General features: G+C 47.3%; 1 protein-coding gene across 2 annotated transcripts in view; it reads left to right on the top strand.

Annotated features, from left to right (window-relative positions):
- The first annotated feature begins 1,523 nt into the window (after positions 1-1,523).
- The window catches only part of ABCA5 (ATP binding cassette subfamily A member 5), a 36,580-nt gene continuing 23,037 nt past the window's right edge, over positions 1,524-15,066 (top strand). For both annotated transcript variants that reach the window (XM_071573352.1, XM_071573351.1), the window contains exons 1-11: positions 1,524-1,618; positions 5,211-5,348; positions 6,006-6,119; positions 7,291-7,495; positions 8,592-8,750; positions 9,521-9,618; positions 10,374-10,603; positions 11,772-11,913; positions 13,149-13,337; positions 13,622-13,769; positions 14,505-14,673. In XM_071573352.1, the coding sequence (XP_071429453.1) occupies positions 6,015-6,119; positions 7,291-7,495; positions 8,592-8,750; positions 9,521-9,618; positions 10,374-10,603; positions 11,772-11,913; positions 13,149-13,337; positions 13,622-13,769; positions 14,505-14,673 (1,445 nt within the window). In that variant the 5' untranslated portion in view covers positions 1,524-1,618; positions 5,211-5,348; positions 6,006-6,014. The remainder of the gene's footprint in view (positions 1,619-5,210; positions 5,349-6,005; positions 6,120-7,290; positions 7,496-8,591; positions 8,751-9,520; positions 9,619-10,373; positions 10,604-11,771; positions 11,914-13,148; positions 13,338-13,621; positions 13,770-14,504; positions 14,674-15,066) is intronic.

Genomic DNA, 15,066 nt, shown 5'->3' with positions numbered 1-15,066 from the left:
GAACAGTCTGTGAATACAGATCTGTGAATCTCCGTTTTCCGAGCAAAAATGTGGAATCCACACTGAGGTTGCAGAGCTGAGCACCAGCGCGTGATGCTCGCGTAGCTCCGCAGGGGCACAAAGGAATTCCAAACCCAGCCAAGGAATTCCAAACCCTCCTCCATCCTCCGCAAGGATCCGAGCGGTCTGTCCGCGGAGCCGCGCGGTGTTTTCCTGAGCTCGGGATGCAGCGTTTCTGCGGCACCGCTCGGGATGCTCGGAGGCACCGCCGGGGCTCGCGTTCGGCTCAGCCTTCCCCAGCACCAGCTCTCGGGAGGAATTTAGGAAAACGAGCACGTCGGATTGCGCTCCCGGCGACGGGAACAGAGTGATTAACATCTCCGTGGGTTCGATCACATCCCAATGTCAGCCAAAGGCTGCTCACGGGCTCAGGCGCGTCCGCAGGGTGACAGGGACACCGGCCGGTGACAGGGACAGTGGCTGGTGACAGGGACACCGGTCGGTGACAGGGACACTGGCCGGAGGGGCAATATCTCAGTGGGAACCAGCACCCACCCGTCAATGACAGGAACTCCGCTTTTATGTTCAGGGCAGCACTTTCAACACTTTAATTTTGCGTAATTTAATAAAATACTGGCGGACCTTCTGGATGGAGGCAGGAGGCAGAAGCATTGACGGACTGAGGCGGCTCCCACCTAACCTTAAATCCCTGAGCCCCCAGAACGTTTTTCCAGCCCCTCTTTCTTCTGGGAGGCTGGGCTGGGAGGTGGAGTGGGGGTTTCCCTGGGGGATGGATCCCCAGACAGAAAGGGGTACCCGGCAGGAGGGTCTCCCGCAGGATGGGGTCCCCGGGATGGGGGCAGTCCTTGGGAAAGATGGTCACCCAGAGAATGGTGTCCTCTCGAGGAGAGTCTTTGGAAAGGGGAGTTCCTTGGAGGAGGGGGTCACCCGAAAAATGGGGTTCCTGGGAAAGAGTGTCCTCGGAAGGTGTAGTCACCCTAAGGAAGGGGTCCCCAGGGTGGGGCTGGGGAGTCCTCGGAAGGGACGGTCACCCGGAGGATGGAGCCCTCGGGAGGGGAGTCCTCAGGAAGGGGGTCCTCGGGACTGGGGGGTCAGCCGGAGAATGGAATCTTCGGGAGCAAAGTCCCCAGGGGCAGAGGTGTGCCGGGGAGGGGAGGAAGGTCGCCAGGAGGGAGGTGTCCCGGCCCTGCAGATCGGCACGGCAGCCGTGCCCGGGTGCCACCGGGATGCGGGGGCGGTGGGTGGGCAACCCTGCTCCATCCATCCCGCTCCATCCATCCCGCTCCGCCCCGGGACAGCGGGGCGGCCCCTCGGTGCTCCGGGCGGGGCGGACCGGGGGATACCGGGGAGTATCGGGGGGTCCCGGGGATCTGCCCACCCCGCTCCACTGCGGAGGGAGGCGGGACCGGGGGCGGGGAGGGGGGCGATGGCAGGACCGGGGATCGGCCCCTCCCGGGGTGGGTCGAACGGGAAGGGGAAGGAGCGGAGAGGAAGAGGAGGAGTTGGGCTGCACCTGAAATGCGCGTCATTACTCCGGAGTACGGGCTGGGCTGTCGGTGGCTGTCCGTGCAGAGGGCTCGGGGCTGCGCGGAAAATGGTGAGGAAACCGCATTTAAAGCGATTTGGCGTGAGGGGGGAAAGGGAGAAATAGAAACCTGAAGGAGTGTCCGCCCCCTGAGACCTGCGGAGGTCCCCGGGAGCGACGAGCTGGGGCGCGGCAGGGATGCAGGAGGATGCTCAGGGATGTTGGGGTATGCAGGAGGATGCTCGGGCGTACAAGAGGATGCTCGGGGATGCAGAAGGGTGCTCGGGGATGCAAAAGGGTGCTCGGGGATGCAGAAGGGTGCTTGGGGATGCAGGAGGGTGCTCGGGGGTGCAGGAGGGTGCTGAGAGATGCAGGGGGATGCTCGAGGATGCAGGAGGATCCTCGGGGATGCAGGGGAGAGTGCTCGGGGATGCAGGACGATGCTCAGGGATGCAGGAGGGTGCTCGGGGATGCAGGGGGATGCTCGGGGATGCAGGGGGATGCTCGGGGATGCAGGGGAGGGTGCTCAGGGATGCAGGAGGGTGCTCGGGGATGCAGGGGGATGCAGGGGGATGCTCGGGGATGCAGGGGAGGGTGCTCGGGGATGCAGGAGGGTGCTCGGGGATGCAGGGGGATGCTCGGGGATGCAGGGGAGGGTGCTCAGGGATGCAGGAGGATCCTCAGGGATGCAGGAGGATCCTCGGGGATGCAGGAGAGAGTGCTCAGGGATGCAGGAGGGTGCTCAGGGATGCAAGAGGGTGCTCGGGGATGCAGGAGGATGCTCAGGGATGCTGCGGGACCGGGAGTTGTGCTGGAACAGCCCGGCCTGGCTCTGCTCAGTGTCATTCCTGGTCCCCGCAGTTGAACAGGGATGAGTTTGGAGGGAAGGGAATTGCAGTTGCAGGGCTCTCTGGGACTGTGCGGCCCCAGGCACAGCTGGGCTTCCCCTTGGGGGTCAGATAAGGGACGTTTTTAAAAATTCTGTAAACAAAGCTTCTCACTGTATTGTTATGTATGATTATATTTGCAATTTAAATAACTGAAGAGCAGTAAAGAGCACATCCGAGTTTTCTTTACGTATCATTTTGGCTGCTGTCTTCTTGCAGCAAGATCAATAAACTTGTTTTCTGACTGCTCTGCGGGGGTTGTTCACTGATAAGTTGTTTTCAACTCGAGGTGCAGCTCAATTAGCTGAGGCTCACAACCCCCTTGTTTGGGTTTCTTTTTTTTTTTTTTTTTCTGAAAAGAAGAGGCAAACGTGATGTGCAGCACTAAGTCACCGTCTGACCTTTAAAGACCGTTGCCAGGCTGATGTCTGGGGAAGGGAGGGGAGTCTTCCCAAGGATCAGCTGAGCATTATTTACAAAGCACTGGCATCTCCGATGTGGAATTAAACCCAAACCGAGTCATTTCCTTGGCATTGCTTTGACTGAGATGCCCACAAGCAGTTGTGTGCCACCTGCTTCCCCTGTCAGTGCAAATCATAAGGCAGTGGCTAAATTGGGGTGGGGGGAACTTCACGGGTTCAGAGTGTGTTCATTTTGCCCAGAATTATTTGACTAAATGTCTTGGCAGCTTTTTCTGCTCAGCCTACGTGTTCATTTTCCTCATCTGGAGTTTCAAGGAGGATTTGGGGTTGTTTTTATCCCAAATAAGGTTTTTCACCATACAAGTGATGCTTTTTCAGTGTCCTTCATCTTCTGTAGCTTCAGTTGCTCACATGGAGGTGGCAGGTGTAGTATGAAAAATTAATTAACATTCTTAGAATGACCCTTCCTCCAACCTAGGTGATGTAAATTAAAACATGGCAGGATTCCAGTAAAGATGTGGGAGTGTTTTGGGTTTTATAAGTGGATAGAAAATAATTAGAGAAACAGTAACTGACACTGATGATTGAATCTGGTTTAATCATCCTGCCCCAATTTTGGATTTCACTCAAATGGAGAAATGTGGCTGAGGGAAGGGGTTGCTGTGTCAGACCATTGTGTGGCTTTGAGCAAGGACCTCAATGCAACTTCTGCTCTTCTAAATGCTTTTGAAATGTGCTCCTGAGAGCAAACAGTGGCAGTCCAGGCACTCAGAGGGCATGCTGTGAGCAGAGGGGAGAAGCACACTGGGTTTTATGACCTGTAAGCAGGAACTGCTGCTTTTGATTATTTTGCAAACACTCTGCTGTCAGTGTGAAGTGTTTCTTCCTCCAAAATATCCGGAGGAGTCGTACACATTTTCCCTGCAGGACTGTTACTGTCATGGGTTGGTGCTGAAGCATCTTGTGGTTGGATTTTCTTTGAGCAACATAATTTTTTGTTTCAATTTTATTTTCGTGGTTGAAGTGGATTTGGTGTGACTTTAAGGGCAGCACTCCAGGCTGTAGGTGGGATTGTTTCCCAAGGCTTCTCTTTCAGGGATGAGCAGCTGTGCCCCACATGGATCCTGGTGTTGCTCCAGGAAGGACCCCAAATACAGCCAGAGGGGCTGAGAGCAGGAGATCTGATGGATTTGAGCCCTTTTGCCTCCTCTCCTCCCTCCTGCACTCAGACACAGGCTCTCAGTGCTGTGTGTGAGGTGTCTGTATACTTGAAGCTCTCCCAGCCCAGCAGTGCTGACATCTAAACAACCTCCTGTGTCCCATTAGGGAGGTGCTGTCTGTGCTCCAAAAATAGATTTCCATATTAAAATACAGCCAGGGCAGGAAGTTTGAGCCATGTGGTGGCCAACAGATAACAGAGAAACCAGGTCCTGCTATTGCCAAATAGCTCCAAAATCAGCAGGATAAATAGAACCCTCTATCACTGACTTTTTGGTGTTAGAAAGCAAGACATTACTTTTATATTCAGTGCTGGGTGTGTATGTGGCAAACAAAAGTCCTGTCTCCACACAGACACCAACACATCACTTTTTTATCTAATCATGCATTTTTAGCAAGCAAAGAAATGAAAACTGGTTCTTGATTACATAATTCTCTTTAATTAGTTTGTATTCTACCTTCTTTTGCTTATTAATTTCATGATTTCTGTGCTAATTAAGGCCACATTTTTAGTCTTTTTAGTATCTTTTTCCCTGGTAGGGACTTTCCAACACATACACTGAATTCTTTGTGAGTTCTTTTACCTTTTGATTTCTGCAAAAGGTCCTTGTAGGTCATAAATCCGTGTTCCAAATGTCCAATTTCAGCCCTGCATCTTTCTCTCTGCCAGGCTTTGTTCCCTGCAGCTTATCAAGGTTAACCTGAACAAAACTTCAGCTTTAGTTTAGTTTAGTTAGTTTTTAACTTTTCCCAAGCTGTGTTCTCACAGAAGTTGCTTATGACAACTTTTTGCTAAATGCTGGCTGAGTGACTTTAACACAAGACCTGGGATTAATTAAAACAACTAAATTTTAATTGGGATAATTAAAAAGTTAGAAAAGTGGTATCATTTCCAACCCTGTCATGCAGCTGCTTGGAGTGTGCAGCACCAGGAACATCAGGCTGGCTCTGGAGCAAGTGTTGGTAGCTGTAAACCCTGGAATATGGATAAATTCCTAAAATCTGTGCTGGTTTGGCTGAAGTTCTGAGGAATGACTCAGTTGTTCCCTGGGGGTGTGGAGGTGGGATGGAAGGGTGGTGGCCATGGACCTGTTCTGGGGCTCTGCTCTCTCTCATGGTTATGTTTTACCTTCACAGGTGAAATGTTTGAACAGTCACAGGTGAGGAAGCAGAGAGAGATGTAGATTGACCCATAACTCCAAACCTGAGGCAACAAAGTGGTGGCAAATCTGGGCAGAGAAATCTGCCAGTTCCCAGCCCGCTGTCCCTCGGCAGGTACGTGCAGGACTCTGTCTCCTGGGAAAGCATTTTTCATTTAATTTAATTTAATCTAATCGCTTTTCTCTTTCCTAAAGGTTCTCTTCAGCACTCCTGTGCTGTGCAGCTGGGCTGATGAAAAGGTTAAAATGTAATGGAAAGGAAAATAAGCAGTGCTGGCTGTGCTCCAGCCTGCAAAGGGGTTACTCACGGTAAATTGAACAGCTTGCCTGGGGTGAGCTGGCTCTGGCTTTGGGATGCTCTGCTCTGCCTGCCTGCCCTCAGCCCTGCCAGGGATGCTGCAGTTGTGCTCCCAGACACATCCTCGGGGTTTTAATTTAGGTGGAGAAAGATAAGTCCAGGTCAGGTCAAGCCTACGGAGCTTCCCTAGAGCTGGTGCTGCCCTTGGGTGGCTCAGGGGCATCCCGAGGCATCTTCTGCCTGGATTCCCTGCTGGATTCCCCAGCTCTCACTCTGAAGGAGAATTACCAAGTTCTCCATGTAACAGACACCCAGCACATACATCAGAAGGCATTTTAAATATGAAAAACTGAAAATAAAGATTTCTTTTTATGGAAATATAAAAATAGCAGACACGGAGTGCTGCAACTGCCTGGCTTTGGATTTAAATTATATTGTCATTTAATATTGATTTATTTGTTTTTCTTAAACCAGCCTTGAAAAATGGCACCAGCTGCTCCACGAGAAGCAGGAGTGTGGAGGCAAACCCGAGCTCTCCTGTTCAAGAACTGTCTTATTAAGTGTAGGACTAAGAAAAGCAGCGTCCAGGTGAGGGGACAATCCTTTGTTCCTGCTGCTGCACCCACAGTTGTTCTCTGCCTAAACAGCTCCCAGATCAGAGGCAACACTCAGCTTTGTTCTGATGTCTGTGAAGCTTCATGGTCTGCATGAATTTGGGGTTGAAATAGGCTTGTTCAGAAGGTATTTTGGGATCCTTTGCTTGAAAACTAATCCTAATGTGTAAGGCTTTATCCAGAAAATAGCCTTGAATATAAAATTATCTTTAAATATAATATAAGTTAGTAAGAGTAATATATAATATTAGTAAAATAATTTAGTAAAATAGTAATAGTAATATTTTAATATATTAATATTTTAGTAATATATAATATTAGTAAAATAATTTAGTAAAATAGTAATAGTAATATTTTAATATATTAATATTTTACTAATATATAATATTAGTAAAATAATATAGTAAAATAGTAATAGTAATATTTTAATATATTAATATTTTAGTAATATATAATATTAGTAAAATAATTTAGTAAAATAGTAATATTTTAATATATTAATATTTGCATATTTATAATGGAAATAATAATAATTTTAAAATCTTACAATATTACCATCTTAGTGCTCTTTTAAAAGCATTTGCAGCTGTAACTACACAGGGTAGGAGGGGGAGACCTCCCCAAGAGAGTGTTATCATTCCTACCAGCTCAGCCCTGTGTGGGGGTGATCTGGTGGCACTTTAAGCTGAATTTTGAGGAGAAGAAGAGATTGATCTGATGGCACTTTAAGCTGAATTTTGAGGAGAAGAAGAGGTTGATCTGATGGCACTTTAAGCTGAATTTTGAGGAGAAGAAGAGGTTGATCTGATGGCACTTTAAGCTGAATTTCGAGGAGAAGAAGAGACAATGCAGTGCTTGGCTGGGCTCGTTTAGTGGTTCCCAAGCTTGTGTTTTGCTCCTTCCCAAAGAGCAAGAATTTGCAGATGTTTGAAGCTTGTAGAATTATCCCTTTGGGCCTGCAAATGGCTTCTTAGGTTACTAATGCAGGCGATTAAAGCCCTGCCTCGGCGCCAGGGAAGGATTTGGCACTAAAACTGCTGTTGCACTGGAAACATTTGGGGAATTTCACAGTCCCTGCTTTGAGCTCCGCGTAAGAGAAACTCGGGAAGGATTTCTTTTGAAATGTTCCTTTTCTCTTTGCACAGGAGGTGCTTTTCCCGTTGTTCTTCCTGTTCTGGCTCATCCTGATGAGCATGATGCACCCACACAGGAGGTACGACGAGGTGGCCAACACCGACCTGGGCACCCTGGACCCCTCCCAGCTGGTGAACTTCGTCATTGGGTTCACGCCACCCACCCAAATGGCACGAAAGATCATGAAGAAAGTGGCCTTTGATAACTTTGAAGATGGTATTCACCCCCTGACTGTTGTGTTTTTATCATTATACCTCCCACTATGACCTGTGTTTGAAGAGGGAGCTCAGGGGTGCTGCTTAAGAGGGAAAAGCCATTTATTTTCTGTCTAAGTGAAGGCATTGGTGGGGTTTTTGTTGACTTTTCTTGGTTGGCAAATGTTGTGGCACTGCCATCCCAAAGTGATTCCCGTTCTCCTGGTGCAGCCCAAGAGTTGTGTGGCTGCAGGGGAGGGTTTGGGTACAAAAAGCCCCTGAGCAGCTCTAGGGCTGATTGATACCTGTCCTGTGACACTCAGGAGCTGGTGCTGTTCCAGGTTGTGTTTTCTATGCTGGTGTCACTACCAAAAAACATCTTTAGATGTTTTTAAGTGCTGGTTCTCATTAGCATAATGTCACCTCTACTCTCAAGAGCACTTTTCTTTTTCTTTTGCTTTTTTCCCCCTTGTTTGGTTTTTCCTTAATTTTTCCTTCTCTATGTTTTTTTTTTTACATTTATTTGTTTTTTTCCCATTTATTGTTTTTCTTCCATTTATTTTGTTTTTCCTTGTTTGTTTTTCCTGGTTTTGTTTATTTTTCCCAATTTGTTTGGGAGTTTTTTTCCATTTGCTTTTTTTTTCCATTTGTTTGATTTTATCCTTTGCCTTTTTTTGCCTATTTTTTATTTTTATTTCTCTTTTTTCTCCAGTGCTCTTCCTGCACACCTCACACATAAGACAGGAACTTTTTCTCTCCGATCCCTCTGATGTATTTTTAGTTTGATATCTTTGATTCTCCTCTTTATGTTCCTTGTGCTTCAGAGGAACCTGACCTTGGACATTTGCAGGGATGAAGCATCTACAGCTTCTCTGGGCAACCCCTGCCAGGGCCTCATGACCCTCACAGGGAAGAATTTCTTCCTAAAATCTAATCTAAACCTACACCTGGTCAATTTAAAGCCATTTCCCCTTATCCTGTCATACATATATATATTTATATATCTCCAAACTCAAATAAATCATTAATGATTAACACGATACTTTAAATAAATGTTGCATATTTTTTCTCCCTGCTGTGAGAAAAAACCAATGTGATAATTTCCTGATGTCTTCCAGGCATCATCACTGAGGAGTATTTAAGTGAGGAGGAGCTGCAGGAGGCCAGTGCTCTCAAACCCTCCAACTTCGTGGGGGTCGTGTTCAAGGATTCCATGTCCTACCAGCTGAGGTTCCACGACTCCATCGCCATGTCCTCCATTTACATGGAATCCAGAGGTAAATGGGAACACTCTTCCTTGTGCTCTGCAAGGGGATGAACTGGAGAATCACTCCCTCTTTTTCTTCTTTGGGCTGCTGTTGCACGTATTGATTTCTGGAGGTTGTTCCCTGCATGGTCAGGGGTGGCCTCAAGCTGCACGTTGGGGACAGGGCAGGTGTAACTCTGGGGTTTGGCATTTTAGCCCAGATCTGTGTTCAGTTCTGGGCCCCTCAGCTCAGGAGGGATATTGTGGGGCTGGAGCGGATCCAGAGAAGAGCAACGAGGCTGGAGAAGGGACTGGAGCACAAGTGCTGTGAGGAGAGGCTGAGGGAGCTGGGGGTGTTCAGCCTGGAGAAGAGGAGGCTCAGAGGTGACCTCAGCACTGTCTGGAACTCCCTGAAGGGAAGTTCTGGCCAGGTGGGGGTTGGTCTCTTCTCCCAGGCACTCAGCAATAGGACAAGGGGGCACGATGGGCTCAAGCTCTGCCAGGGGAAATTGAAGTTGGAGATCAGAAAAAAATTCTTTCCAGAGAGAGTGCTCAGGCATTGGAATGGGCTGCCCAGAGAGGGGGTGGATTCCCCATCCCTGGAGGTTTTTAAAGTGAGCTTGGCCGTGGCACTGAGTGCCATGATCTGGTAAAGGGACTGGAGTTGGCCCAAGGGTTGGACTTGATGATCTCGGAGGTCTTTTCCAACCCAATCCATTCTAAGATTCTGATTCTATGATCTTGGGTGGCCTGGGGGTGACAGGGGCTTTCCAGCTCACAGGTTCCTGCTCTGTTCTGCAGCCAGCTGCTCCAAGCTGCGCAAGGGCTGCGAGTCAGTGACCTACTGGAGCTCGGGCTTCACGGCGCTCCAAGCCTGCATTGATGCTGCCATTATCCAGGTACCACTGCACAGGCACATCCTACACCCAGGGGGGTTCAGCTCCATGGGCTGCCTTGGCTCTGGCTGCTTGCCTGATGTTGGCTGTCACTTGTGGGAAATGCCATATCAGAAGTTATCTGGACCCTGATGATGACCCTGAGATCAGCTCAGTTGGTTCAAACGTGGTTGTAATAATTGCAAGGTCATGGGTTCAATCCCCTGTGTGGGCCATTGACTTGAGAGTTGGACTCGATGATCCTTGTGGGTCCCTTCCACCTCTGAATAGTCTGTGCTTCTGAGAAGGCAGAATATTTCAGGTGTGTTCTGCTGTGTTTTTTAGGAATTGTTCCTGTTGGGTTGAATAAGGTGCGATATTTGTCTTCATTTTCATCCAGATAAGCCTGAACACCCATCTCAACAGTCCTCAAAACACAGTGCTCACCTCAGAGTGCCATTTCAGATGCTGAACCAAAAGGGGCTGCAGAATTTACCTTATTTTGGTGTCAGTATTGGTCAGCAATTTTTCCCAATTTCCTTCTCCTCATCCTCCTCGTGGTGAGAGCAAATTTCATCTTTCCAAGTGATAGAAATTTCCCATTTGCTAATTTTACCTCCAGGTATTCAGGTGTTCTCCAGTTTCCATGTTTTTGGGTTGGGATTTAGGGTCTTCAGATCTCTCCCTGCCAATGGGGGTGGAGATGAGCTGAGCTGGCTGGGATGGGGCTGAAAAATCAGGAGCAATCCCAAAATAACCCTTCCTTCTTTTCCTCTCAGCTGAAGACCAATCAGTCTGTTTGGGAACAGCTTGAGCTGACGAGAGCAATGGTTATGGGAGAGGCTGCCATGGTGGAAATCGATAACTTCCCTCGGGCAATCATTTTAATTTACCTGGTGATTGCCTTCTCCCCATTTGGGTATTATTTGGCCATTCATATTGTGGCAGAAAAGGAGAGGAAGTTGAAGGAATTCTTGAAGATCCTGGGACTCCATGACACTGCCTTCTGGTATGTGAGTGTTTGGGGTAACCTGTTTTTAAATAGAAAATGTAGGAACAAATATTTAAAGGTACCATTTTCTGGGGGAACTCTTCTATCCCATCTTTCCTGTTTTTAAATTGTTTTTAGTCTTTAGCTGAAGTTTTTTTAACTAAAAGTGAGATATTCTGGAAAATCAAACCTAAAGACACTTGCAGTATCATGAAAATACAAATATTTTGAGAAGTAAACACCAGAGTAATAACACTGTTGCCTTTATGTGTGTAAAGCTACGTCAGACTTGGAGGGATTAAATATGTGAGATTTTTATGTAAGTTTTTTTATTCTTTTTTAACTATTTTTGGCTCAGGACCACCTTTCCTAGAGGCTCAACAGGTAACCTGAAGCCTCTGTTCAGAGCTTAGCAGCAGTTTGCCCAACACACAATTCAATGAATCCAACTATAATTTTAACAAGACAGAGCAGAGGTGAAAAAAACTTTAATTTGTTTCCTTACCGTGATGGAAATTGTCCAGTGCAGTAGAATGTTTTATTTTCCCCCAGATGGGAGGATGTGCTAATTTGAAATCACTGATAGGTGAAGAGATAAAAGCAGGTTTAGCTCTGCCCTTTCCTGCAGTGTTTTCACATCTGTCCCCACTGCACCGAAACAGCCACCTGGGGTTGTTGGAATGATTTGTTCTTACTTCTGAGGAAATGGGTCATTTTTTACTACCTGTACACAAACCACCCCTGTTTCCTGAGGTCAGAGTTGCTCACAGAGTCACAGCTCTGCTTTTCAAAAGAGAAGGATTTTATTACCCTGCCCAGTGACTGGAATGACCAGTGTATTAAATTTTAAATAGAATTTCTTGAATTATTGAAACCTACGACTCTGTTACCTTCTTTTGGTTATACCAGGGAATTAATTATGCAAGTTTAAAAACCAAAATAATTGTGAATCATCTAATTGTGTGTCCTTAGCTGCTCTGGGTATCTGTGTGTGTTCTAGTGCTGAGAACAATTCCAGGGGTGTTTTACAAGAGCTCTTTTATTTGGGCACTCTTGTTTTGTTGCAAGCTTGGCCTTCGGTGCAGCTGTCTGGAATATTAAAGAATGGTGGGTTTAGCTTTTTATGGGGCTGATTCAGGCTGGGGATTCATTGCTGGTTTGTGTTTTCTCCCCCTGTCTGTTCTAGGCTTTCCTGGGTGCTGCTCTACGTCAGCCTGATTTTTGTCATGTCCATTCTCATGGCAGTGATCGCCACGGCCTCTTCCCTCTTTCCCCAGAGCAGTGCCTTTGTGATATTTCTCCTTTTTTTCTTGTATGGAGTGTCCTCAGTAAGTATTCCTGGTCTTGTTAAATTCAGCCATCCTATCCCTGTGGGTTTTATTCCCTTCCCACCTGATCTTAGATTCATAGAATCACAGAATCATAGAATCGATTGGGTTGGAAAAGACCTCCAAGATCATCGAGTCCAACCCTTGGTCCAACTCCAGTCCCTTTACCAGATCATGGCACTCAGTGCCACGGCCAAGCTCAGTTTAAAAATCTCTAGGGATGGGGAATCCACCCCCTCTCTGGTCAGCCCATTCCAATGCCTGATTATTCTCTCTGAGAAGAATTTTTTTCTGCTCTCCAACTTCAATTTCCCCTGGCAGAGCTTGAGCCCATCGTGCCCCCTTGTCCTATTGCTGAGTGCCTGGGAGAAGAGACCAGCCCCCACCTGGCCAGAACTTCCCTTCAGGGAGTTCCAGACAGTGCTGAGGTCACCTCTGAGCCTCCTCTTCTCCAGGCTAAACAACCCCACGCTTGTTCTCTACTAAAGCATTTGGGACAAATGTTGCTTCTCTATAGGACTGAACAGTTCTGGGTGTCTGACTTGTGCCATCCCCTTCCTTGGCTCTTTTCCAGCGTAGGATGTTGTGCAGGTGTCACCCATCACTGTGGGAAATACCTTTCCTTACTGAAATATCTGGCTTTATAATCCTCTGTCTTTGAACTGAAAACACTGTATGGAACATTTTGCAGTTCAAACCCATCTTCAAAGCACTTGTTGTTGCTGTATAGTATAATGCTAAAACCCTAATTAAAGGTCAGAGGATTATATTATAATGTATTATAAATATATTTATATAGCAGATTGCTTGTCTGAGTTCATAAGCAGCCAGTGCTTTGCCATCACTTGCAGAAGGGGCACTCACCAGGGTGAAGGTGCCCACTCAGCTTCATGGCTCCTGATTTTGTTTCTATAGTTTTTTTCACCTCTGGCATCTCTGGGAAATCTGTCCCTTCTGGTGTTCTGGAGGGATATAAAAGCCAGGTCAATGTGGCACTTAAGGACATGCTTTAGTGGTGGCAGTGCTGGGGAAACAGTTGGGCCTGATGATCTGAAAGGTCCTTTCCACACCAAATGATTCCATAATTCTGTGTGGGTGAATTCTGAAGTGACCATACCAGGATAATACGATTATCAGAGGCAAAATGGTATTTACCTTAGTTTTTCTATACCTGTGTAATTGTTATTATTATTTAATATGGTACTTTCCTGTCTGTTTTTTTCCTCTGCCCTTAGGTTTTCTTTGCCCTTATGCTGACACCTCTATTTAAAAAGTCAAAGCACGTGGGCATAGTGGAGTTCTTGGCCACGCTGGCTTTTGGCTTTGTGGGCCTCAACATTGTCCTGCTGGAGGATTTTCCCAAATCTTTCGTGTGGATTCTCAGCCCTTTGTGTCAGTGCAGCTTCTTGATCGGTGTCGCGCAGGTAAAGAACCACCCACTCCTCCTCATCCCTTTGTCCTGGGTCATTTTCAAACAGATCTTCATGGAGATACTCTTAAATATTTGTTTTGTGTTTAATAAACCAGTGATAGTGCAGGGAAGTGCCTATCTGAGGAGCTTCTCCTGGGAATTTGATATCCAGCACCATCATAAGCTGTTATTCTTTGTGTTCAGTGCTGTGATCTCATTCACTTGCTCATTGTTTTTGTTTCTTTTGCCCTGTGCTGGTCCAGTGCTGGTGTGTAACATCTCCCTCTGTCCATACAGGTCATGCACCTGGAAGATTATGAAGATGGGGCAAGATTTTCCAATATAAATGATGGTCCTTACCCACTCTGTATCTCCCTTATTTTGCTGGTGCTGGACAGCATCTTTTATCTGCTTGTGGCCGTCTACCTTGACCAGGTTATCCCAGGTATGTTCCTGAGAGCTGAACTGGGCAAGGATCACCAGTTCCTGCAGTCCTGAGCCCCCCAGGCTGGGGTCATCTCTCACTTAAATTCAGCTGGAGAAAGGAGGTGATGCTGTTTGCAGATAGATTTTTACACTGTGACTCTGAATACTTTTAGCTGAAATAATTTACAGCCTTTTAAAGCTGTGAGGTGTGAGGAGGGGTTTTGGCATGTTGAGAATTGCTGGCTCTAAAAAGCTGAATTTTTCCCTCTTTCTAGAGGAAAGGTTTCCTTGCTGGGCTAATGAATGCTTCAAACTTTAAAGTTTGCTCTTAGAGAGTTGAAAACCAACGACTCCTCTGCCTGTTCCAGACCTTTCCCTGTGGCAGAAGTAGCTTAACATGAAACACAGAATAAAGTTGCTAATCTTGCAACCAAAGCCTGGCTAAGCCCCTCAGCTCCATTCACCTCTGGCTTTCCTTCCCCTGTGTTTAAGTCACTGTTCTTTCAGCACTGGGGGTTTCTCTTGCTTAGAAGGAGATTTGCACATATATTTAAATTCTTGGCAGGGCTGGAGCCTGCCAACAGTGTTGATGGGGAGCCGTGGCTTAAATGCAGAAGAATTAAACTTGGCTGATGAAATTGCTGTGGAATAGAGGTGTGGGTTGGCTCCTGGACCTCTCACAGGGCTTGGAGAACCAAACCCCAAAAGCTGAGGAGTATCTGACCCAAGGTTGTGTCTTTCCCTGTGTTCTCAGGGGAGTTCGGGCTGCGCCGCACTCCATTTTTCTTCATGAAACCCTCGTTTTGGTCAAAGCACAGGAAAAACTACAAGGAGTTGTACGAGAGCAGCGTCAACGGCAGCCTCACTTTCAGTGAGATCGTGGAGCCTGTGCCTTCAGAATTCCAGGGGAAAGAGGCCATCAGGTACAGCCCCTGCCCTGCCCTGCACATGGGCAGGTCACCCTGGGATTTTGTAATGTGGAATTTGAAAATCCCCTGTTTAGTTTTCCCCTGGTTGGATTCAAACAGCATATGGGATGCATTGCAGAGAGCCCTGTGTGCCCACCAGCAGCACCGGGGACGCTCTCCGAGGATAAATCACTGGGCTTGAGGAGAGGGTTGGTTTGTGGGTTGTGTTGCTTTGGTTGGAGTCCTCTCCAGCCAGGCTGCTTTTCCATTCCCTCAGTCTCACCGAGGCCACGAGCGGCGTAAGCGGTTGCAGATGTTGGAACGTCTGCTCTGCTGGGAGGGTTTAGTTTCTGGTAACACATTTGAGGACAAAAAGGCAACTTGTAGGTTTGTGTGGAGGCTGTGGTG

Source organism: Pithys albifrons, chromosome 19 (genome assembly GCF_047495875.1).
Source record: "Pithys albifrons albifrons isolate INPA30051 chromosome 19, PitAlb_v1, whole genome shotgun sequence".
In the NCBI taxonomy this organism is placed as follows: domain Eukaryota; kingdom Metazoa; phylum Chordata; class Aves; order Passeriformes; family Thamnophilidae; genus Pithys; species Pithys albifrons.
This window is presented reverse-complemented; position numbering and strand designations above follow the sequence as displayed.